The sequence below is a fragment of the Bubalus kerabau genome, chromosome 4 (assembly GCF_029407905.1).
Source record: "Bubalus kerabau isolate K-KA32 ecotype Philippines breed swamp buffalo chromosome 4, PCC_UOA_SB_1v2, whole genome shotgun sequence".
NCBI classification, from domain to species: domain Eukaryota; kingdom Metazoa; phylum Chordata; class Mammalia; order Artiodactyla; family Bovidae; genus Bubalus; species Bubalus kerabau.
This window is the reverse complement of record NC_073627.1, coordinates 107,064,596-107,090,062: the sequence shown is the minus strand read 5'-3', so window position 1 is coordinate 107,090,062 and position 25,467 is coordinate 107,064,596. Positions and strand designations below refer to the sequence as shown.

General features: G+C 38.3%; 1 protein-coding gene across 4 annotated transcripts in view; it reads right to left on the bottom strand.

Moving 5' to 3' along the window:
• The window catches only part of PUM3 (pumilio RNA binding family member 3), a 141,912-nt gene that overhangs the window by 16,489 nt on the left and 99,956 nt on the right, over nt 1-25,467 (bottom strand). Inside the window, exons 2-14 of one of the 4 annotated variants that reach the window (XM_055578197.1) lie at nt 25,295-25,402; nt 20,939-21,030; nt 19,971-20,189; nt 16,720-16,855; nt 15,764-15,839; nt 11,531-11,624; nt 11,213-11,279; nt 9,891-10,065; nt 8,836-8,939; nt 7,620-7,698; nt 4,673-4,771; nt 3,531-3,584; nt 178-258 (exon numbers count right to left, since the gene is read on the bottom strand). In XM_055578197.1, the coding sequence (XP_055434172.1) occupies nt 178-258; nt 3,531-3,584; nt 4,673-4,771; nt 7,620-7,698; nt 8,836-8,939; nt 9,891-10,065; nt 11,213-11,279; nt 11,531-11,624; nt 15,764-15,839; nt 16,720-16,855; nt 19,971-20,189; nt 20,939-21,020 (1,266 nt within the window). In that variant the 5' untranslated portion in view covers nt 21,021-21,030; nt 25,295-25,402. Of the gene's footprint in view, nt 1-177; nt 259-3,530; nt 3,585-4,672; nt 4,772-7,619; nt 7,699-8,835; nt 8,940-9,890; nt 10,066-11,212; nt 11,280-11,530; nt 11,625-15,763; nt 15,840-16,719; nt 16,856-19,970; nt 20,190-20,938; nt 21,031-25,218; nt 25,432-25,467 lie in introns of those variants that run through there. The other 3 variants (XM_055578199.1, XM_055578200.1, XM_055578198.1) reach the window with 3 other exon arrangements.

Genomic DNA, 25,467 nt, shown 5'->3' with positions numbered 1-25,467 from the left:
GATTATGGTTTGTAAAGGAATAAAGCAATCCCCCAAATTAGGCTTAATTAAGGCAACTAAAAAATAACAAATACCGACAGAAAGCACACTTTACACATCTATGTGTGAAATCAAACTTAAATGTTTAAAAATGATATATCCATTTAACTTAAATTCAAGACCATGCAAATTACTTACTGATATGATTATCTGTTTCACAAGCTTTGTATCATCAATACAATCAAAGGCTGCCAGTAAAACCAAGTGGGAATATTGGCCCTGTTGGAATTAGAAACCAGTAAAAATTAAAAGATACACAGATTCTCCCTTTTCTTTCACCCATGGAGTTACTTTATTAAGGTTATCAACCTGACAACTTATCCAGCATAATAGAAATGGGATAGATAAAAGTCACTCAAAGAAACGTGCTCTCTTATCAGGACCTAGTTAATTACATTCTAGGTTGAGTAACAAAAAGAAAGAAACAGAGGAGCACATTCTTCAATATCAAATAGCTGAGACTCATTTTTGAAACTAACCAGATACCTCTCAAAAACAGGTATCCTGTTAATGAATAGCTACTTTAAAATTAAATTCAAAAGAAAATTACAGTCAAAATGGGAGGAAAAAAAGGAATATAAAATAATACGTTAAACTATGTATAGCATTTCAATTATGAAAATAAAAATAAAATAATATATATATAAAATATACATAATACACACACAAGAAATCCTGGAAGGAAAAATACTGTCACCTTTGGGTTGAAGGATTACAAATGATTTTTTACTTTCTTTTGAAAAATTACATAATTGCTTTAAAATAATCTTTATATAAGATTTTTATATATATATTTTTATATATATAAGATCTTTATATAAGAATATACTTATATACTGCATATGAGAATAAGATAAAGTGAATTGCTTTTAAAAATTACAGCAGCACGAGAGTACAGAAATATACATTAGGACTTTCACAACTGTCACTCTTTAAATAACAGAATTATTTTCATAATGCTGACAATGTTCCAAAGATTTAAAGAATTTCTACTTTATGTTAAAGAAGAGTTTTCAAAGCTTGTGGCTTTGAAACTTTTCTATCCCAGATGATGATATAAATCTTTTTTTTTTTTTTAACTCTAGAAGTATTTGACTTTTGCAACCAACCAATGGGTTTCCCTAGTGATATATAGATATATAGAGAGAGAAATAAAATGATCCCTGAGATGAATTAAGTGAAGGAAACAAAGTAGAGAACACTGTGCTTATAGTACACAACCACTGGTTTTCTGGTTCTTTAAGTCCCATATTGCTTTTCCTGTGGCCATGTATGGATGTGAGAGTTGGACTGTGAAGAAGGCTGAGCGCCGAAGAATTGATGCTTTTGAACTGTGGTGTTGGAGAAGACTCTTGAGAGTCCCTTGGACTGCAAGGAGATCCAACCAGTCCATTCTGAAGGAGATCAGCCCTGGGATTTCTTTGGAAGGAATGATGCTAAAGCTGAAACTCCAGTACTTTGGCCACCTCATGCCAAGAGTTGACTCATTGGAAAAGACTCTGATGCTGGAAGGGATTGGGGGCAGGAGAAGGAGACGACAGAGGATGAGATGGCTGGATGACATCACTGACTCGATGGGCGTGAGTCTCAGTGAACTCCAGGAGTTGGTGATGGACAGGGAGGCCTGGCGTGCTGCAATTCATGGGGTAGCTAAGAGTTGGACACAACTGAGCGACTGCTCTGATCTGATCTGATCTGAAGTCCCATATACAGAAGTGTGTGCAGTGCAAAATATCACTGGGTGAATACAGAAGATGGAACAGAATTTAAGTGAGAAACAGACAATTCTACAATTATAGCTATAAGTTTTACGACACTTCCTCAGCAACTGACAGAAGTGGACAGTGATAAATAAGTCAGTAAAAACATCCATGATCTGAAAACACTACCAATCATTTTGATCTAACTGACATTTATAGAGGACTACAGCCACACATTCTTTTCAAGACATTAAGATAGACCATATGCTGGGCCATAAAATAAGTCATAAATTTTAAAAGACTGAAATAATACAGAGTATATCCTAATATATGGAAATTAAACACTTCCAAATACCCCAGAGACCAAACCCATGGACAGTATTAGTTTATCTCACCTCCTTAGAAGCAACTCCTTAAGATAAAACAGGCACTGCATTGCTAATTTGTTAACTTTGTAACGCCTTGTGGGGATTTGGTTCTCCAAAGAAAAATTATTGTTGATATAACAAAATTGGAAAACAGTCTAACTTTATTACTGAAGACTTTTACTATTAATACCTTTCATAACTTTCTCTTTTGATGTCATTTTATTTTTAAATTTTTATTTTATATTGGAGTACAAGTGATTTACAATGTTGTGTTAGTTTCAGCTGTAGAGCAAAGTGATTCAGTTATATATATACATGGAGTTCTCTGTGCTTCACAGTAGATCTTTGTCGATTATTCACTCTCTATATAGTAGTGTGTATATGTTATCCCAAACTCCTAATTTATCCACCCCTCCCAAATCAGGGAACTTTCCAGTAACATTCTATTTTTATTCATTTCTAAATCAAAATATTCAAATTAAAATGCTATACAAAAAGACTTAATGATGAATCATAAAAATTTCTCATACTTTGAAAACAACTCATTAGAGAATCTCTTACTCCATTTTGTTCCAAGCAAGTTGGCTGCCTTCTCAGTGGTTTTATACTCTCTTCCTAGTCTAGAACCCTACAGAAGATGACAGGTATGTATATAATCTCAGAGCTCTAACTTATCTGAGTTTGAATTATCATTTACTATATCAAGTATTCATTAGATGCCAATAGTGCTTACTGGAATTTTTTACAGGGAAAAGTTGTTGATATCACTCATTTTTAGTTCACCTGCAAATTAGAAGCTATAAAACATAATATAAAAAATAATTCAAAAATTGAAAATTAATGCTTATTACTACATACATTTTAGAATTACTATGGAAAATGATCTAGTTTATTTAAATACAGAGATATTATTTTTTGAGGTAATTATTTCCTCAGAAGAAACACATTTTATATCCTCTAATTTCATTTGAAAAGCTGTTAAAACATCTCCAAAAGATTTCAAAGAATTAAAAAAAAAAAATTTCAAAGAATTATAAAACTTAGAACTAAAATTTTCTTTGACCACACTAAAGATTTAATTGAAGAAAAAAGAGAGACAAGTTTCACTTTCTGTTATGTTTTTGATGATAATGAAAACGGGTAACAAGTTTCTGAAGTGCAGTTTCCCTAAAGACTAAATATTAAGGTCTTCAAAATTATCTAATAAAAATGGAAAACTGCCAAAGTACAATGTCAAATGAAAAACAAACTCATTTTGTATAAATTTAATAATATGTAAAAATACATGTATATGCATATATTTAGATTATAATGAAATAAAATAACAAGTAATTTTCTTGATAATTTTCTAATTTCCTATAATAGACACAAATGCATTTACTGTTAAAAAGTATTAAAAGAAATATGCAGTTTTTATACTTACATTAGCCACCTTTTCAATATAAGTCTTCATTGTTTTCACAATCACTTTTCTGTCCTTAAAAAAGAAAAATTGTCTCAATGAACTTACAGTTACAGATTTAGTTATAGATAGCTACAGATTAAGGTATTTCGTAGTTAGAAATTTTATATAATCCTAAACTTCCACTAGAGTGGCATACTTTTCATTAGTGAAAACAGTTATTTAGCCAGAACAAAAAAATGCAATATACTATAAGAATTCCTCTCAGAGCTACTATAATCTTAGACTTCTTTGTGACATTCCATTGAGACATAAATATGGAAGCATGAAATTATCAGCTGCAAGGCAAGCCTGGTAAAACTATCTTCCTTCATACTAAAAACCGAGATCCCTCTTCCAATATCTGAGCTGTCTTCAAATGCATAAAAGTCAAGCATACAGATGGCATTCAATACATTATTTATTGAATAGAAATTAAATTTGTATTAAGAACTGGACAAAGTACAATTGTCCTTTAAAGGAGAATATACCAATTAAGGAAATGAGGATCATTTCTATTTAGCTTCTATAATTAATATGGATCTGTAGCATTTACCTCAAAGTACTTACGACCCAGAGGAGCAATGCATGGCTGTACATTTTCTTTTCTTTCCTCTTCCTTCCCAGCACTAAGACCATTAAATAAGGAATCAAAGAAACTGACAGGTACCAAAACTTTTAAAAACCCGAACATAAACATTGTTTGGGCTTCCCTGATGGCTCAGTGGTAAAGAAACTGCCTGCAACGCAGGAGACACAGGTTCAAATCCCTGTTCGGGAAGATCCCCCGGAGAAAGAAATGGCAACTCACTCCAGTATTCTTGCCTAGAGAATCCCTTGGACAGAGAAGCCTGGCGAGCTATAATCCACTGGGTCACAAAAGAATCGGATGCGACTTAGCAACTAAACAACAAATACCGTGTTTATCTCCTTGACAGATCCCTTCCCATACAATGACAACACAGGGTCTTCAAACTTGAAGACTCCAGCAGAGAAGAAACAAGAGGCTCAAAGAGGAGCCAGTTTCTGCGAGGCCTTAAGGTACAACTTTGCAAAGATGATACTGTGCACAACAGGGCAAGACCCCAAGGAGACTGAAAATGCAATCCCTGACTGACCCTTACCTTGGGCGTGCCATGCCAGAGGCAGTGCATGGCCACTCTGGCGCCATCGTGCGTGTGTGCCAGGTACACCACTGCTTCTCGGATGGCTTCAATCATTTCCTGGGGAATAAATGCAGTCAGGGCTTTGGTTTACTCTTTCTTTTTGCTTTTCACAGTCTATCTAGTGAGGAGCAATAATGCACAGAGAATGAAAGGCAGAGAATATAGGTAGCAAACAACTTAATTTTTAATTTTGTAGACAGGCATGCATACATATAACTGCTTCCTAGAAACATTCTTTTTCTATCAAAAGCAGTAAACGTTGCCCACAGGCAATTTCTATTAAAATACCTAAGTTTCATCAAAGTCTATTCAGAAAAGTATGTATACAGTGGACCCCTGAGTGTGATTTGAAGAAGGTTCACTTACACATGAATTTTTGTCACTAATATGTACTACAGCACTATACCATCTGCAGTTGGGTAAATCCCCATCCCTGATAGGGCAGGGATGATTACAGGTGGGTTTCTGACTGAGGACAGAGGACAGAGGACAGGAGTGTCAGTACCCCTAACTCCCATACTGTTCAAGGGTTAACTGTATATGTATAGTATATTCTCGATGACTTTTCAAGAAAAAAGAAATCTAAGAATTGGCTGTGGTATAAGAAGAGAGCTTTTAACTTAAAAAGCCAGATAAATAAAACGTTCTTCCAAAAAAGTCAAAATAATAATTTTGTCTGAAAACATTTTTCTTTTTTTAGTTTATCAATGGATTACCTCTGGAAATCACATTAATAATTCACCATCAAGACACTTAAGTAACAGTTCTCTTAAGAAAAATTAATCTCTATATTGACATTTAGACTAGGCCTTCACTTAAATAGATGGGGAAACAGTGGAAATAGTGGCTGAGTTTATTCTTCTAGGCCCCAAAATCACTGCAGATGATGATTGCAGCCATGAAATTAAAAGACGCTTACTCCTTGGAAGGAAAGTTATGACCAACCTAGATAGCATATTGAAAAGCAGAGATATTACTTTGCCAACAAAGGTCCGTCTAGTCAAGGCTATGGTTTTTCCAGTGGTCATGTATGGATGTGAGAGTTGGACTGTGAAGAAAGCTGAGTGCCGAAGAATTGATGCTTTTGAACTGTGGTGTTGTAGAAAACTCTTGAGAGTCCCTTGGACTGCAAGGAGATCCAACCAGTCCATTTTGAAGGAAATCAGCCCTGGGTGTTCTTTGGAAGGAATGATGCTAAAGCTGAAACTCCAATACTTTGGCCACCTCATGCGAAGAGTTGACTCATTGGAAAAGACCCTGATCTGGGAGGGATTGGGGGCAGGAGGAGAAGGGGACGACAGAGGATGAGATGGCTGGATGGCATCACTGACTCGATGGACGTGAGTCTGAGTGAACTCCGGGAGTTTGTGATGGACAGGGAGGCCTGGTGTGCTGCGATTCATGGGGTTGCAAAGAGTCGGACACGACTGAGCAACTGAACTGAACTGAAATGAACTGACCTTTTAGTAAAACCCAGTCATTAATTACCTTTTAGTAAAACCCAGTCATTAAAGTATTATGAGGTAATTTTAGCTATTTTTAGTCTTTATTCTCTGCTTTCAATGTATACATATATTTTGTAATTATATTTGGAAGACAAGCATATAGGACAAGATGAGTTCTGCCAACTAATAGCTGCAGGGCCAGTTTAATCCATTCCCAATTTTTAAAATTTATATTAAGTAAATACAAAGTCTCCTGCCAGGAAGGAGAAAAGTAGCCTATTTTTATCAATAAGGAACAAAAAATTCCACTTGTAACTATCTTACAACCCTTATCAAGAGTACAGCTTTCAGCTTACATATCTAAACTTATGAATCTCTTCAAAGCTATCCAGTTGGGAAGTTACACATATATTCCAATCATGCTTCTTTCATCTCCAAAGGTTTTCTTTTTTTTTTTAAATCTATTGAAAATGCCCCAGGGCCCACAAAGATTTGTCTGTTTACTTTATATTCACACTAAGTTCCCAATGATTTTTTGGCTATTACTAAAACACATTCAACACTAAAGATAAACACTTTATGGAATATATTAAAATGATCATTTTCTCAGTTCTGAAAATAAAGTCCTGCCTCAGAAAATCCAGAACTATGAGATACTGTGCCGGAAACGAGAGCGATCCTTCCAAAGAGAAGCAGCAGCTGCTACATTCACTAAACTACGTGCTTAGATAGGTGGCTACACTTGGAAAACTATTTTGCATGTCAATTTTGAGAGGGTCAAAATTCCTATGAATGTTCACTCTGGCATATTTGTAAAAAAAAAAAAAGTGAATCTCACTATTTGGTTATTGCTTATTATTAGAATGAGAACAAATGGACAATGAATTCACAGTATGATGAAGCAAGCAAAATTCAAGGGACTAAATGAATTCTCATCTATACTCCCATCATTGACTTGAAGGGCAGTGCAATTTACCTTCACTCTCATATAAGGTCCAGTCTTTCACGCTCCATTTAGTTTTACCTAAGTATCCTCCAGTCACCTTTTAACACCAATATAATTTCTTTTTCATTTTTTTTGGTATCAATAAAGGTGAATTTCAAACTCCTTGAATGCTGAATATTCCTCCATGTGTTAGTTAATTTTCTGATTATGTTAAGCTAGAGTATACTCTCCAGACTGTAATTAAAATATGAAAATTCAATAGAACTGATAAAACTATGGTCAGGTCTACTGTCTTTCTAGCAAAAGTCTAAATGGAATTTAGTCTAAATTCCATAGACTAAAAAAGTCTAAATGGAAGAAGCAGACTTCTTCAAAGGAAGTAGAGAGCATTATCTTTTCTAAATAAGGAAACAATTCTTTAAAAATTTCAAAAACCAATATACATGAAAGAAGTATTTCACATTTTTACACAGCACTCAATGTTTCAGTTTAAAAACTAAAACCAAGAACTTACTGATCTTAGCTTCGGGGGTGCATAGGTGAAAAAGTCCAAAAATACTTTATGTACCAGTGAGTGCTTAATCACAGCTTCTCTGAAAACAGAAAAAAAAAAACGGTCAGAAATGGTAGTATAATAATACAGAGATAGGTAACTTTGGTTGTCCTAAGATAATCAAAACAACTGAAATGGTTTTAGCAAATGTCATTTGTCATAAAAAGATTATCTTCAGCAACACCAAGACTTGAAAAAAAACTTTCAGACCTATAAAAATATTAGTGCCATCTACACCAAGACCAGAATACAAATTTCTAGTACCTAAACAGCAAATATGAAATCATTATTCAAAACACACTCAATTTTCTTCAATAAAGCCATTAACTTTCTTTAACCCAACAATGGACACGTGATTAGAAATCCACATGTGGACTACATTTTAATGGCTATTTTCTTTTTGTCATGCCTCCTTTATAATGTATCTGTTTAACAAAAACATTTCCACAATTAAAACTTAAACAGATCAAAGTAAAAGTGAAGTCGCTCAGTCGTGTCCGACTCTTTTTGACCCCATGGACTGTAGCCTACCAGGCTCTCTGTCCATGGGATTTTCCAGGTAATAGTACTGGAGTGGATTGCCATTTCCTTCTCCAGGGGATCTTCCTGACCCAGGGATAGAACCCAGGTCTCCCGTATTGTAGACAGACGCTTTACCGCCTGAGCCAGCAATTGCAACAACACCTAACTGATCCAAGCCTCCTAGCGTGACACATGATGAATTCAGATGTACAGTGTAGGTTAATGATCAGGCACCAAATTTAAGTTCACATGGAATATCCAAGTAGAAGGCAAAAATAAGCTGCTTTTAATGGCAAAGCACTGTTCTGAGCGCTTTAGAAATAGTAACTCATTTAATTTTCATAAAACTCCATGAAATAAATACTATTATTACAATTATATGGATAGGGAAACTGAGGCACAGAGAAGTTAAGTTGCCCAAGGGCACAGAGTCAGTAATTGAGGAAAGCACCAGGATTCACAACCCAGGAAGTCTGGTTTCAGAGCAACGCCCTAATGCCAAGTAGGCCACATACATGGACTTTTAAGTCTCACAATCCAATTTATATAGTAGACCATAACTGGCAAACTATTCACCTTTCCTATGCAAAGCCTACATAAAACTTTCCCCTTTCAAATGCTATTTGTTAATAAAACACAAAAAAAGTTTTCTTACTTTTGGGCCATTGGAGTTAGAATCTGTTTCATTTCATCCATGATAAGCTCTAATTTTTCTGGCTGTACCTCTAATACTTTGTCCAGAGTTGGGTGATCTGCTGACTGCAACAGAAGAAAAATCAAGCCCCTCTAAATTTGATCAGGTTTCTCCAACTTTAGACCAAAGAAAATCAATTAGAGTCATTTTACATAAACGTAAATTTTTAGATTTCCCATATTTACATAATAAAAGCACCTCTGTGGATATACTCAGAGTAATTCCTGATTATCTAATTCTCATTTGATGTACACCATTGTACTTTCAGGCTAAATATCCAACCAAATCAAAAGCTAGCCATTAAAGACCTGCCAAGCACTTAACAAGTGCCTATTCACAAGACCAAGTAGTCAGTTAACAAAGTCTTGCCACCATGTGTTCTGTGATTAGCTGGACATTCCTAGAGTGACTGTGACAAAGGAGCACTAAGTTCAAGCCAGGAGCGGAACCTGACTAGCAGAAGAAACCCAGGAACCAATCCATCTCCCTTGAGATAAATGTGTGTACTTGTGTCTAAGGTCTGAACTAGATCCCTTAACTGTCCTTGTCCCACTACTAGCCTTGTAGTACACCCAGGGTTGGGTCTCTCCACTCTGCGTCCTCTCCACGTAGGACCCAGAGAAGGGTCATCCACAGCCAACAGGGAGCTCGATGCCCTTCAACCAGGGCTGGTTAGCGAGTGTTTACAAAGCTCCATCAAGAATCTTCCTAGGTCTATCTGACTACTGTAGCAACAGAAGTATTGAAGCAGTACACAAGAGTACTTGCAAAGGAGTAACGCAAGCAGTTTTAATTTATAGGGGATTTAAAGATCGCGCTCAGGGAAAGAGAAATTTAAATATGATCCCTTGCTCAATACACCAGAGACAAAATACTCCAAGAGGATAAAAGCTAGGAGACAGTCTCTTAAAAGAACAACCAAAGGAAAAATACATTCTGAATATAGGGCACTGGAAGGTAAGGAACAGCACAAAGGAAAAGTAAATCTCGAGGAAAAAACTGTCTTGAAGCATCACCTTGTAAAGCTGGAACGTGTTCCCATAGAGTTCCTCCGTCAGCATGTTCCTCTGCTCCAGGATGGCTTTGTCATTGTAAGCGTACTCCACAATGGCGGACGCTTCCGCGTGCCGCAGGAGCTTCCTCACGTGGCCCTTAAAGCTTCGTATTATCTCTGCGATCTGTGCTTTACTCCTAAATCCGAAGTGACCACAGGAAAAGTAAGTGATACAAGGAGAAAGCTGGGTGGTGACAAAATACACACACTTCTGAGACCTCTCATCATTGTGTGTGTGTGGGAGCGACTACCCCAGAGAAATGCTGTGAGAAGGAAAACCAAATCGCCCTGTATTTCCACCTTGTATTTCCTTGCCTTTTTTCCTCTTTTTGGCCATGCTGTGCAGCTTATGGGAATCTTAGTTCTCCAACCAGGGATTGAACCCAGGCCCTCAGAAGTGAAAACATGGAATCCTAACCACTGGACCACCAGCAAATTTTCTGTGACTTGAGGGGCAGGCTGCCTAGGTTTGAAACCTGGCTCTGCTGACCAGCTCAGACTGCCTGAGCAAGATATTTAACTGCTCTGTGCTTCAGCTTCTTCAGTCATAAAATGGAAAGAATAAGGTTACTGTGAGGATAAATGAGTTAAGGCACACTGAGAACTGTAAGCAGCACATAGTAAGTGCTCCATAAATGTCAGTTCCCATCAGGAAACTGTTTAGCTTGAAAGAAGTTGGGTAGAAGGAGAAAAGGAGAAGGTAAAAGTCAAAGTGCAGGATAATATGAATAAAACATATTCCAGGATTCTCTTTTAAAACAGGACTTAATCACAAGTATTTCTATTCTATCCTAAAATAATCAAGAGGCCAATAATTCCAGTCAGGAATACAGTTTTTAGGAATTTGCCAGCTGTCCTGTTTGTTGTTGGTTAGCACATTTTGGCACTTTATTATACTTGGGAGGGCAAGATGAGTATTAATCCCACCTGGTTTAGGAAATCCTCCTATCTTGACATTTCCTAACCCATTCACCCTGGTTTGGTCTACTCACCTACCCCTCACACCACTCCAACCTCTAAATAACTTGTGACTAATTACAAGTTCATTATAACCATTTCTCTTTTTCCAGGACTGCAAGATATACTTGTAAGGTCAATGAAGGCAATACTACCTTTTACATTTTTTTCAATAACTGTTTCTTAAGACCATATTCCTTGCAAACATTACCAGCATCTGCTTAAGGCTACTATTATGGTCACAGATTTTTAAGAAACATTTGCACACAATACGTTATCCAAATCTTAAAAAACTAATTAAAATATTTTATAAATAAAACAACTCACCCATACATGAGAAACTTCTTAACAATATTTCTGGAATATTTAGCTTTACTTAACTCAACCAAATCACCTGAAAAACAAAATACATTACAATGATTGGGTAACCTCCAGAAACAAGGAGAGAACTGAACGCACAATCCTGGGAACGCAAACAAATCGCTCCCCATTTGTCCCAGGCAAAAACACACAAAAACAGAAAAGGTCCTGCTGAGGACACTCTGCTAGTCCTCAACAGAATTCTTTTTCAACACAGTGTTTGGGTAGTTCAAGAGAAAACAAGCAACTTTATACCAATGATTACAAAATACATATAAGAAATACCTCGCAATTCTTCAAAAGCCTGTTTCCTTTGCTCTTCATTGCCAAACTGAATGTAACACTGGATCACTCGAGTTGAATCGTGCGCAAATGCAATCTGTAGGAAAACAGTTGGGGCCTTTAGACAAATCTCCCTGAAAATGTATGTTTCTATCATATTACTTATGTTGTGTTGCTCCCTCTTTTACAACTCCTTGGGAGGAGGAAAAAAAAAAAAAAAGGGTCTTCACGGCTAATCAAATCTACATTACTTGGGAGTAAAATTCTTTATTTAATTGTTCAGAGTGGCACTCTGGTTTTGCTGGCTACTGTATGGCATTGAGATAGGACTGGATTTAACTATTTTGTAAGATTTTATCATTATAATTAAAACCAAACCAAATCTGTACAATGATTATACATACTGTATTTCTCATTTCTCTGACAGTTACTTTACCTAAAAGAGGAATTTTCCAGGGCAAAAATTCTATTATGCTAAGATTTTTTTTTTTTTTTAATATAAATGATCTAGGAATGTTTGGCTTTGGCAACCAAAGTCTTGCTACATAAATAATTATATCCAGATACACACCGCAATTACATTATGAGCTAATCACTCCATTTCTCACATTTTCATTATAATTCCTGAATATACATCCAGTTATATTCCTAGAAAAGTATTTCAAATCTGATTCTCCAACCTTAACCCCCTCACAACTACTGGATGGATTAGATCCTCATTGATGGACTTCCTGATTAATTTTCTAAAGCAATAACCACAGATAATCAGTCATGCACTATTACTTTTTATATACTAGTCTATTTTAATAGTGCTTATTACCTGTTGCTAAGTCTGTCTTTAATTTTTAAATTCTAACAAATCTGAAGGTAAAGGTGTATCTTCATCAAAGTCACAGGTTGTGGAAGAATTTGCTTAAGGGAGATCTCTATAGACCATTTTTGATAAATTTTTTAAAATAATTTTAAAAAATCATTCTGAGATTTCCCTGGTGGTCCAGTGGTTAAGAATCCACCTGCCAATGCAGGGGACATGGGTTCAATCCCCAGTCTGGGAAGATCCCACACACTGTGGGACAACTAGGCCCGTGTGCGACAACTACTGAGCCTGCGTTCTAGAGCTGAGAGCTGCTACTACTGAAGCCCATGTGCCAGAGCCCATGCTCTGCAACAAGGAAGTCACTGCAATGAGAAGCCTTTGCACCACCACTAGGGTAGCCCCTGTGTGTCCCAATAGACAAAGCTCAGGTGCAGCAACGAAGACCCAGTGCAGCCATAAATAAATAAATAAACCGAGTTATTATTTTTTAAAATTAGGCTGTTTTGTGCATATATTGATTACCTACTATGTAACCAATGTATGTGGTTTAAATTATTTTTCCGATGTAGAGTTAAAAGTGAGTTGGTGTTATTAGATATTTATAGATGAAAGTAAGTTTATGAGAAATTAAGAAACTTGCTATCCTTACGACTCTGGAATGAATTTCTTTGAGCCCAGATGCTGTTGTTGTTCTTCACTCCCTGCCCACCCGCCCCCGCCCCCCCCCATTTGCCATGCAGTAATGGGGCCAGATGCCATGATCTTAGTTTTTTTAATATTTAGTTTTAAGCCAGTTGTTTCACTCTCCTCCTTCACCTTCATCAAGAGGCTCTTTAGCTTCTCCTCGCTTTCTGCCATTAGAGTGGTATCATCCACATATCTGAGGTTGTTGATGTTTCTCCCGCCTATCTTGATTCCAGCCTGTAACTCATCCAGCCTGCCATTTCTCATGATGTGCTCAGCGTATATCACATCTCATGATGTGACAGCAGACAGCCTTGTCATACTCCTTTCATAATCATGAACCAATTAGTTGTTCCATACTTGCTTCTTGTTCCATACGGCATACACATTTCTCAAGAGACAGGTAGGATGGTCTGGTATTCCCATCTCTTTAAGAGCTTTCCAGTTCGTTATAATCCACATAGTCAAAGGCTTCAGAGTAGTCAATGAAACAGAGGTAGATGTTTTTCTGGAGTTCCCGATCTCTATGATCCAGCAAATGTGGGCAATTTTCTCTCTGATTCCTCTTCCTTTTCTAAACCCTGCTTGGACATCTGGAAATTCTTGGTTCGTATAATGCTGAAGCCTAGCATGCAAGATTTTAAGCATGACCTTACTAGCATGGGAGATGAGCGCAACTATCTGATGTTAGCACATTCTTGAGTATTACTCCTCTTGGGAATTGGGATGAGGATTGACCTTTTCCAGTCCTGTGGCCACTGCTGGGTATTTCAGATTTGCTGACATATTGAATGTAACACTTTGATGGCATCATCCTTTAGGGTTTTGAATAGTTTTACTGGCATTCTATCATATCCACTAGCTTTATTAACAGCAGTGCTTCCTAAGGCCCACTTGACTTTGCTCTCCAGACTGTCTGGCTCTGGGTGACTGACCACATCATCAGAGCAATCTGGTTCTCTTAGATCTTTTTTGTACCGTTCTTCTGTGTATTCTTTCCATCTCTTCTGGATCTCTTCAATGTCTACTAGGTCTCTACCGTTTCTGTCATTTATTGTGCCCATCTTTGGGTAAAATATTCCTTTGATATTTCCAGTTTTCCTGAAGAGATCTCTAGTCTTTCCTCTTCTGTTGCTTTCTTCTAGTTTCACGTACAGTTCATTGAAGAAGGCTTTCTTGTCTCTCTGTGCTGTTTTTTGGAAATCTGCGTTTAGTTGGATATGCTATTCCCCTTCTCCCTTGCTTCTTGCTTCTCTTCTTTCTTTAGCTATTTGTAAGGCCTCCTCAGATAACCACTTTGCCATCTTGCTTTTCTTTTTCTTTGGGATGGTTTTGTTCGCTGCCTCCTGTACAATATTATAGACCTCCATCCATAGTTCTTCAGGCACACTGTTTACAAGTTCTAATCCCTTGAATCTATCAAATGTCTAATAGGGATGAAGACTAAGCTAAAGGATACAAAGTATGCACTGGTTACCAAAGCTGCTGGCACACAGTAAAGAATAAATGGGCTGTCTTGTCTAAAAGCACAGATTAACTCCCAAGTCCATGGGCATCAGTAGTCACAATAACCTAAGGGTAAATGAGAAGGATCTTAAGCGTGCATGATTTATAAATTGAGCATAAGAGGTTACTGTTAGAGATGAGTAGTTCTATCCTAAAAAGATCTTGCTGGCTTTAAGAACGCAGCAGCTGGAAACTTGCTATTGGAAAACAGTCCTTCAAATTTCAATACAGCATTTGTTTAGACCTATGTACATGGTACGACAAAGGCAGGCCCCCAGGGTCTCCAAAGATACTGAGTCTGTTGGCTTATAAGTGACTATCACTAAAAGTGTAAAAGTGTTAGCCATTTTCAGTTGTCTCCAACTTGGCAACCCCATGGACTGTTGCCCATCAGGTTCCTCCGTCCGTGGAATTCTCCAGGCAAGAATACTGGAGTGGGTAGCTGTTCCCTTCTCCTGGGACTGAAACCACATCTCCTGTGTTGGCAGGTGGATTCTTTACCGTCTGAGCTATCAGGGAAGCCCAAATATCACTAAGTATTTATCCAAATATACAAGAGTCAATAGAAGTTTACTATAAAACAGGATTAAAGAGCAATAATGAAAATCACTTTAAAACTCCCAAATCTACTATATTTTAAAGATCCTTTGTACAATGCTTATAAAAGCAAGGAAGAAAGTAATATGTTTGCTTTGCACATTCAAAATAGCCAGCATTTAGAACTTACAGAGTTCACAGTAAGAGATTCTAAAAAGCACTGTTGAACAAATAAATTCCCTGAGAAAACTTTAGGAGAACATTGAGTGAATGAAAGTCACTCAGTTGTGTCTGACTCTTGGCAACGCCATGGACTATAAGTTCAGGGAATACTCCAGGCCAGAATATTGGAGTGGGTAGCCTTTCCCTTCTCCAGGGGATCTTCCCAATCCAGGAAATCAAACCCAGGTCTCCCGCATTGCAGGCAGATTCTTTAACAGCCGAGCCAAGAACACACTGATTTAAATAAATTATTTTAAAATGAACAGCCAAATACTTGATAGTCTTTTTGTAATTTCCCAGCAGTAAGGTCTCTATTAAATTTTTCAGAGATTATAAAAGGTATTTGAAAACTGAAGCCAAATATATTAAAAACAGAAACAATTTCATCTGTAATAAATAATCAACTACCCTTTACTGAGAGTGAGTCAATTTAGTTCTTAAAATTGCAACTATGAGTACGCCCTACTTACAGTTTTAATCTTTCCTTGAATCAACTTCTGCAAATCACTCATCAACTTCACTCTTTTCTCTTTGTCACAATCTTTTCTATAAAAGAGTCAGGAAACATAGCCTAAGTAAAGACATTATTTTAAACACACAAAACTAAAAACCGTACCAGTGTACGTTCATGCAGTTCAGTATGATCTTCCCTTCGAAGAAAGCAAATCTTTGACATTAAAATTACTATTCCAGAGCAGCTAGAGAAAAGTAATTTTCTCAAAGGCAGAAACTCATCTCACAAGGTATAATTTCATGTATCAATCTAAATCTTAACAGCCAGAACTTCAAAGCAAAGCAAATAATAAAACAAGTCCAAGATACCAAATACTCAAGTATTTCAAAAGCTAGCCAAAAAGAACTATCCTCCATTTTCTCAGAAATTTCTCAGGAAGGACATCAAATCCATTTTAACTCTCATACAGTTTCCTAAGCAGATCTTGATGCCATCCTAATGATTCCACGCATTTCTGTAAAGGGCACACACCCAGACAGTGATGCCTTTCCTGGAGTATTATGCTGCTGCTGCTGCTGCTGCTGCTAAGTCACATCAGTTGTGTCCGACTCTGTGTGACCCCATAGATGGCAGCCTCCCGTCCCTGGGATTCTCCAGGCAAGAACACTGGAGTGGGTTGCCATTTCCTTCTCCAATGCATGAAAGTGAGAAGTGAAAGTGAAGTCGCTCAGTCGTGTCAGACTCTTAGCGACTCCATGGACTGCAGCCCACCAGGCTCCTCCGTCCCTGGGATTTTCCAGGCAAGAGTACTGGAGTGGGTCGCCAGTGCCTTCTCCGGGAGTGTTATGAAAAATCCCTAAATAACCAAAGTGCTATGTGATTTATTTTAGGACATCTCACTATTTACAAAGTATACTGTTACTCCTCCATCATCTCCAAGAGCTCAATAAAGACGTCATTAGCTAGCATTACCTTCTTAAGATCTCCCAAATCTGCTTTGCCCGAATGACGATGTCATAGTTGGTTTTATCACTGAGTTGCCTGCTCTGCTTCAGTTCTTTCTTCTTTTTTTTGAATTCATCCCATTTGGGTTTCTTGGCTGCTGACTCTAGTCATTACAGAAATTATTTTCAATTACACTTAACATTCTCAGTGCCATAAACACAGAGCAAATTTGGTACCTATGGCAATCAGTAATCAAGATCAATACTCATTGTGGGAACTAGAAGGGGGAAAATCATTCCCTATCAACTTAAACTTTATTTCATTTTCCGAGCAGTTTACACATTTTAAATTTGGTTGACACCAACTGTTCATTCACTCAACAAATTGATTCTTAATAGAACACCTATTAAGAAAAAAAAAGGAAACTAAAAGGATTATAAAATCAATTACAAATTTTTAAGCATCTTTTTCCATTGTAAAAATAAAATTTTACTTTAGAACATAAAGATCATTGGACATTAGGTATAGTCAGTTCTCAATGAAAACAGAAATTAGTCCAAGTTAACATAGGAAAAACAATAGTCACAAATTCACTATTCTGAGTGCTGTTACGTATTAAGTAATTTTTACAACAGCTCTGTGAGGTGGGTACTGTTATTATTCCCTCTCATGTCAGGGAAAGAAAGATACTGGGCAGATAAGCTCCCTATCCAAGGTCACATAACTCCTAAGTGGCAGAGACAGGATGTAAACCCAGATATGGCTCTGAAACTTTATTCTCTGCTGTCTGTTACTCATGACAATGCACAGTGAAAATTTCTAAGTTCTCTACAATTAGGGTCATGCTATAAAAGTATCTTTCTACTGCTTATTTTTTTTATCTTCACAATCTAAGCAACTTATTAATTGAATTAAAAAAAAATCCCAATGAGGCCAAACAAAGAACTTAATAAGATGGGTATTATTTACATGAGTACCCTGCAAAGAACCCTTCGGAGAATTAGTTATTTCTAGATATTGCCCCTTCTCTGATTAGAAAATATATTCAAAAAACAAAATTCTCCTATAATCTTAAAACCTAGAGACTAAAATTTCATTTCCTTCTTGTCTTTTCCCCCCACACATATTTTATATTAATTTCCTTGATGTCTTTACTTAAACATCATTATACTCTAAGTATTCCTCCATGAAACTAAATATTCCTCAAGAATGTAATTTTTAATGGCATATCATATACTACAATGTATTTTACTCCCCTTACTGCTCACTTACTTATTCCCAATCTAATAACAGAAGATTACAGGCAACAGAGGCATATTCACTATTAATATTAGGACATCGTGTACTACACAGCAGAGGATAGTAACCGATCCACAGTTCATTTAATTGTGAAAATATCTGGGCACCCTCGACATAAGCCATGTTGGGCTGCAGGAGATATAACCAATTTTGGGAATGACTAGTATCCAGTCCCCCTCAGTTGCTGGTATTAAAATGAGAAAATCAGAGTTCCACTTTGAGATGCGGGGAACTTATCTCCTATAGCAAAAGGAACGAGGGCCACTCTTTAATGAGAATGTGTGTGCACTTAAAATGCAGGTATCAAGAAAGCTAGTGTAGGGACATCCCTGGTGGTCCAGTGGTTAAGAATCCTCCTTCTGATGAAGGGAACGCAGGTTCGATCCCTGGTCAGAGAATCCCACGTGCTGTTGGGCAACTAAGCCTGTGAGCTGTAACTGGATAGCTCATGCTCTCTCAAACGTGGGCTGCAACAAGAGAAGCCTGCGCATCACAGCAAAGACCCAGCACAGCCAAAAATAAGAAAATTTAAAAAAAAAGAATACCAGTGTGGAAAGGAAGAATTAGGATCTATGAGAGAAGCAAGGTAAGAGTAGATAGGCCTGGAAGAAAAGGGGAAAAGAGAAAAGGGCTAGAGCATGAAAAAATCCTTCAGGCCTCATGAAAAATAATGAAAATTTCCCTCCTTTCCTCTCTCCCTACGTCTCTGTCTCAAGGCTGCTGTCCCTCCAGCAAGCAACCTTGGGCAGAGCTGAGAGCAAGGACCAGGGCTCAGGGACTGGACTAAGAAGGCCCCTTGGCAATGGTCTCAGTTGGCAGCAAAAGGGCAGTGTCAGGCTCCAGCATGCTGGAGAAAAAGGGAATGAAAGACAGCAGAGAAAGTCTCCTGACGCTGCACAGAAGGCACCTGCAGGTCAGCAAGACGCACAGCAAGGGCAGGTTGTACAACAGACAGCAACACTCTGAGTTAGAGACCACCCCTTGAACATCATCATGATGAAGAGAGTAGTAGTTTGTTTCAACTGACAAAGAATAGCCAGGCCAGCACTTCTAATCAGTTAGCAACCTAGCCTGCACCAGTTCAAGTCAAATCTATGACGTGTATTATATTCCTTCTCTGGAACGGTTTACCAGGTCTGAGCCATATGATAAGCTGATACTCTTACAATGGCCTGGGCTCTGTGAGAGCAGTATCTACATGTATCTTGTTCACCAGGACACTGGTTATTTAAGGCTGGCTTCCATGCTGATTACCTGGGGCTTGTACTCTCACTGGTTATTAATTTCTTTTCACTGTCTCTTGATGACAGTGGGCAGAAAACTCAAGTATTTGTTTGCTAAATGAATGAGTTCATTAATGTTAGCCTACAGAAAGGAATGCTTCATTGAGAGTCCAATGTATAAAGCCCATTACAACTTAGCCTAACTCCACAGCCAGGGGAATTTAGCAAGGGCCTAGGAATTCTAAGCACTAGAGGACAATTTTGTAAAAATAAAGAAGACAATAATAGCAACTCTCGAAAGTAAAAATAAAGACACCAGTAGCAACCCTGGAAAATGGAGAAGATGCTTTCTGTTGTTTATTTAATCACATCTACCACCTTCCCATCTCCACCCAAGATACTGCCTGTCATGGAACAAGAACAGGAGGCCTCTAACAGACTTCAAGAGTCCCTGTGCACAATGGTTCAGGCAGGGCACTTCAGGTCAGTTCAGTTCAGTCGCTCAGTCGTGTCTGACTCTCTGCGACCCCATGAACTGCAGCACGCCAGGCCTCCCTGTCCGTCACCAACTCCCAGAGCCTACCCATACTCATGTCCATTAGTCGGTGATGCCATCCAACCATCTCATCCTCTATCGTCCCCTTCTCCTCCTGCCCTCAATCTTTCCCAGCATCAGGGTCTTTTCAAATGAGTCAGGTCTTCACATCAGGTAGGGCAAGCTTCTGCAAAAACCATGCTGAAGAAATCAGTGCTTACCATCACTTTTACTGTCTGGTTGGAATTTCCTCTTCTGGTTGAATTTATTTGCCTGCTGGAATTTGTTCTTTGGTATTCTATCCCCTTGCTGCTTATTCTTGAACTGCTTCACACCTTTTTTCCCAGGTTTTGTGGCAGTTTTCTCAAAGTTCTTAGATGTGATTTTAGGTCCACCTTCCTTAACAACTTTTTTGGGGAATGTCTTTGAAGAACCTGAATCTAGTGACAATAATAAATAGTTATTAGTTCAATGATCCTGGGCCTGGATCTTTTATCCACTGGGCTGTATTTGTTACAGAAAATTACACATTTTTTAGTGAAACATACTTTGTCCTTCTCTCAAAATGGAGCACAGAAGGCCTTAAAAAATTACAACAAAATTTAAAAACTTCCTCTGATTATAAAATTATAACATAGGTTCATTATAGAAAACCTACGAAGTATAGAAATACATAGTAAAAACTGCTCATAATTCTAGAGATAACCCACTACTGTCAGTTAGGTGTATTTCTGTTTTAAGAACACATCACAAGATGAGATATTATTTATGTCTTCGTGTGTGTGTGTGTATTTTGGGGGTTAACGATATAATAGGAGTCTAAGAATAAAATGAACATTTAGAACTTAGAAAGTACATCATACAGACAAATTCAAAATGTTTATACCTCAAAATTTCTAGCTGAAAGAAAAAAAACATAAAGACTGCTTAGGAAATTAGTCATTGACTTTTCTGTTTTGCAATACTGACACCTGATGGAACAGTAAAGACATCACAATGAGAAATCCTGAAGATCTGGCTTGCCAGTAAACATATCAATCACTCATACACAGTGACACTTGGTCCACTATTTTAATCCTAACTCTAACCCATGAATAGATTGGAATCTGCTACATCCCCTCTCATCCCACCAAACCCTCCCTCCAAGAGACAAAACAACCACAAGGGAAGCATGTTTTGAGTATCTTACCATTGTTTTTATGAAATTTGCTTTTTTCTTGTGATGTCTTTGTACCTTTACCTGTTAATTTTTTTTTCCCTTTGACTTCCATTATAGCAACTCTGGAAAACAAAAACAAAATCCAGAAATGATCACTAAACTGCTCTCATCCAATGAAGGTCCTTAGTCATCACTGCCCCGTTTACTCCTTGACCACAGATGCAGGACAAATTATCTGTGTCCATGAGGAGTCCAGGAACTACACAATCACTATTTCTAAGATTGAAAAAGTAAAATTAGGCACCAATACAGAAACTAAGAACACACACACACACACATCTTGACTAGTGAGTGATGTTTTGGAGGCAACATTATAATGACAGTAAAGGTTACAAATAAATCATTATTTTCACTAAGCAGGCTACAACTGTCAGTGTTTGCATTTCTTACAACAGTGGGAGGATTTTTGTGACAAGAAACTGAAAATATTACCATTTCCCCAGCCAGGAACAAACAATACATTACACTTAATCACATTCAAATTTAATGAAATAATACAAAAGATTATCTAAAAGTTTCCTATGTAACCCAATGTAGCTAAAACAAAAAACAACTTTAAATGTTTGTTATTCTTTTAGAGGCAACAGAAAATTTTCAAAGACCTCCAAGATAAGACTGTTGACATACGGAATATTTCACTTTAAAGGCATCTGGCTAGCAGGTCATTTCTGGATTGAGACCACACTGTGCACAGGGCAAATAACAGCTAACCCTTCCACTGCCCAATCTCCTGAAAGCAGAATGTATCAAGAACAAAAGTTACTCTGTGTTATTTGTCTATTTCTGTACCTTCCAAAATTGCATGTTCAACTCATTTCAAAATATCTAAAGCTGACCCTCTAGGGTAGATGTTAGGGATCCCTGACAATTCCAGATATTTCTAGACAAGAATTGTCCATTGAAGAATAACACATTTCTCAAAATATTAATAGGTGCACAAAAAAAGGTTCTGGAGTGAAAAGCATTTGGGAAACACTTAAATGAAAATAATTAATGAGGCTTCTTTAAGGAAAATCAGATTCTTAAGAGTCTTTTAATTTGCTAATTTAAGCCATTAATCACCAAGCACAAGCTAAAGTAAGCATGATTTTCCAACCAGGTTGAACCACTTTTTCCTGGAACATCACAAGGGACCAGTAGGGTCCCAAAGAACACTCTGGAAAATGAATGGCCTCTGACTTAGTTTCCTTTGGTCATTTGTAACTGCACGGTCCCAGCCACTTGGCTGAAGCCTTCATAACCGCTTCTGCATCTGTCAGCTCCTCTATGCAGGAACTTTCTATTTCGATATGTTTAGCTTTAGAGAAGAGTTGGAAAAGACACACAGAAAGTTACAGTATATCCCTGTTTCCCCCAATGTGAACAACTTACCATGATGCATTAACCAAAACTAAGAAACAACCTTACTATAATGCTAAATTTGGATTTTGATAGTTTTTCCACTAATATCCTTTTTCTATTAATATTCCAGAATTTGTTGTTGTTGTTCAATCGCTAACTCGTCTCTTTTTTGACCCCATGGACTGGGGCCCACTAGGTTCCTCTGTCCATGGGATTTTTCCAGGCACGAATACTGGAATGGGTTGCATTTCCTTCTCCAGGGGATCCTCCTGACCCAGAGACTGAACTTTACTTTCCTGTTTGGCAGATAGATTGTTTACCACTGAGTCACCTGGGAAGCCCATGCCTTGCATTTAATTGAGTCTTCTTTTAATTTCCACTAATCTGTGACAGTTTATCAGTTTTCACTTGTTTCTCATGACCAAGACTGGCACTGTGCAGAATGAATATCCCATATTGGGGGTGGGTCTGACATCTTCACATGAATCTACTGATATTACGGATTCGAGGGAAGAATACCATAAAGAAGCACCCTTTCAACCCATCACATTAGGGGAAGCATGATATCGACATGACTAGTGTTAGTAACCTTGATTGCTTGGTTAAGGGTAGGGTTTGCCAGGTGTCTCCACTGTAATGTTAGTGTTTCCATTTCTATACTCTGTTTATTAAAAGCAAGTTACTAAATTCAGCCCAAGCTGAAGAGGAGGGGAATTAAGCTCCACTTCTTAGAGTGGGGAGTATTAACGAATTTGAATCAATAATACAATAAAATCTCCACAGCAATTAATGAATATTTTGGATGATACATTTTAAGAGCATGCAAATACCGTGTATCTTCCACTGATTTTTTTTTAACACTCTCCACTGGATCTTGCCTGCGGCAATTATTGTGGTGTTTTAATGGTGACTATTTTCCTACTTACTTTTACCTTTATTATTTTGAATTCTTCTGTATGTAAACTTTATTCCTTCTCTCCATTTATTCAATCATTTATTTACATCAGTATAGCCTCACAGACATTTTATTACTTGGGTTATGGACTCATAGTATCTTTATTTTGTTGCTAAAATTATTCCAGTTTTGACATTTCTAAGTTTCTGTGTCCTTTTACCATGGTCCATCCTTTTTTCTTCTTAGCATGTCTTTAATTTCTGGCACTTCTTTCAAGTTTACCTTTTCTTATCTCTGCACAAGTCCTAAAGTCAGTCATTCTTCAAGGAACCCTGATTCCTCTTATTGAGATCTGAGTGCTAGGTATGCCTGTCACTGCGATGTCACTGCTTCTTGGTCTTTTGACTAGACAAGGCTAGGTAATATATGTATGTACATTAGTCTTTTGTGTACAAAGTAACCTGTATTTCTGTATCATTAAGTTCACACTAATGTCTTGAACACTAAACATGTGCCACAGGGTTATGGTTGGTAAAAACAAATTTATCAACTACAATGTTTATTTACAGTTTGTCATTTCCTGACAGTATCCATTCAAAACACTGCTTTTCAAAGTTAGTTAGGTTACATCTTTTCCCTTCACTCCTTCAGTGAGGTCATTGGAGGGGAGGGGCGGGGTTGGGGGCGGGGGTGGAAGGGGGCGGGGGCGGAAGCAGGCGAAGCATAGCATATGGGATCTCAGTACTTCGAACTCAGTGTCCCCTGCATTGGAAGCTTGGAGTCTTAACCACTGGATATACATCTGTACTAGTTAGACTCATTTTGTTTAGGTCTGCATTCCATTTCCAGGCATGTCAGTTGACTTTCTTTTCATTCGCCTAAGGTCAAGATCAGTCTTCTTGATGCACAGTGCTGATTTTGACAAACCCACAGTCATGTAGCCTCCACCACAGCACCTTACAGAACTGTCCACAACTCCTAGAGGTTCCCTGTGGAGCCCCTTAGCAATCATTGTCTTCTGGCTCTCTTGGCAACACCTGATCTTTCTTTCTACCCTCTAGCTTTGTGACTTTTCAAAAATGTCATGCAAATGGAATCAGACAGTATACAGCCTTTGGGGTCTTGCTTCTTTCATGTAACAAAATGCATTTGCTTGTAGACCCTGTACCATAACATCCAACCATCACATTCCAGTGTCTTGGAATCATCTCCTCTTTTTCCCTTCCATTACTCTATTCAGACACTTTATCTCTTGTTCAGATTGTTTTCTGCCGTTAAGAGTCAATTTGCAATCACTCCACTCCCTGCTGCCTGATTAATCTTCCATTATTACATCTATTCCATGTTATTTACCTGCTCCAACACCTTCAGAAGTTTCCCACTGCTTACAGGAAAAATTTCAAACTCAGTCTGTGTGCTGTGTCCGACTCTTTGGGACCTGACAGACTGTAGCCCGCCAGGCTCCTCTGTCCATGGGGATTCTCCAGCCACGAATATTGGAGTGGGTTGCCATGCCCTCCTCCAGGCGATCTTTCCAACCCAGTGATTGAACCCAGGTCTCCCACATTGCAGTGCTGAACTCACTGCCTCTGGCTGAACGTAGTTTTCCCTGGGTCTCCAGATTTCAGGGGTGCCTCTAGCCACGCTCTGCGTCTCGGCTTAAAGATCAGTTCTTTAGACTCCCCTATGCTCTATCTCGGCACCTAGTTCATTTCTTCCTAGCGCTAACAACTTTCAACTGTACATTCAGATTGCAAACTGGGCATCTGGCCCTGACTGGGCGCAGAGTGAGTGAGTGTCAAACATACAACAGAAAGGCTGAAAGCGAACTAGCCCGGACCCAGACTTTAGAGGCTGAAGGTAATAAAAGCTAACCCAGCACTCTCTAGGCAGCATGGCAGGGAGAGGAGCTGTACACCCGCCCCTTGTGCCCAGGCTCCCGTCAATCCCCAAATTCCCACAACAGAGACGGCCACAGAAAGCCGCCCGGCGGGTGACAGGGTGAAACCTCTACCTCAGAAACCCTCCGACTCCAGCACCGGGCAGGGAGCGAGGCCCTCCAGAAGCACCGCAGAGTCCCCCTCACTCACCGTACACGTGTGGCCCTGGAAGGCGCGGGTCCCGGCTCCGCCGCTGCGGCTTCCGCTTCCCCGCCTTGCTCCGCCCCCTAGCCTTTCCTCTTCTTCCTCAGCCGAGCTAGAGTTAAGGGGCCGGCAGTAGCCGGAAAAACGAAAATTCGGCATTTCTACTGGTCCGCGTCCAG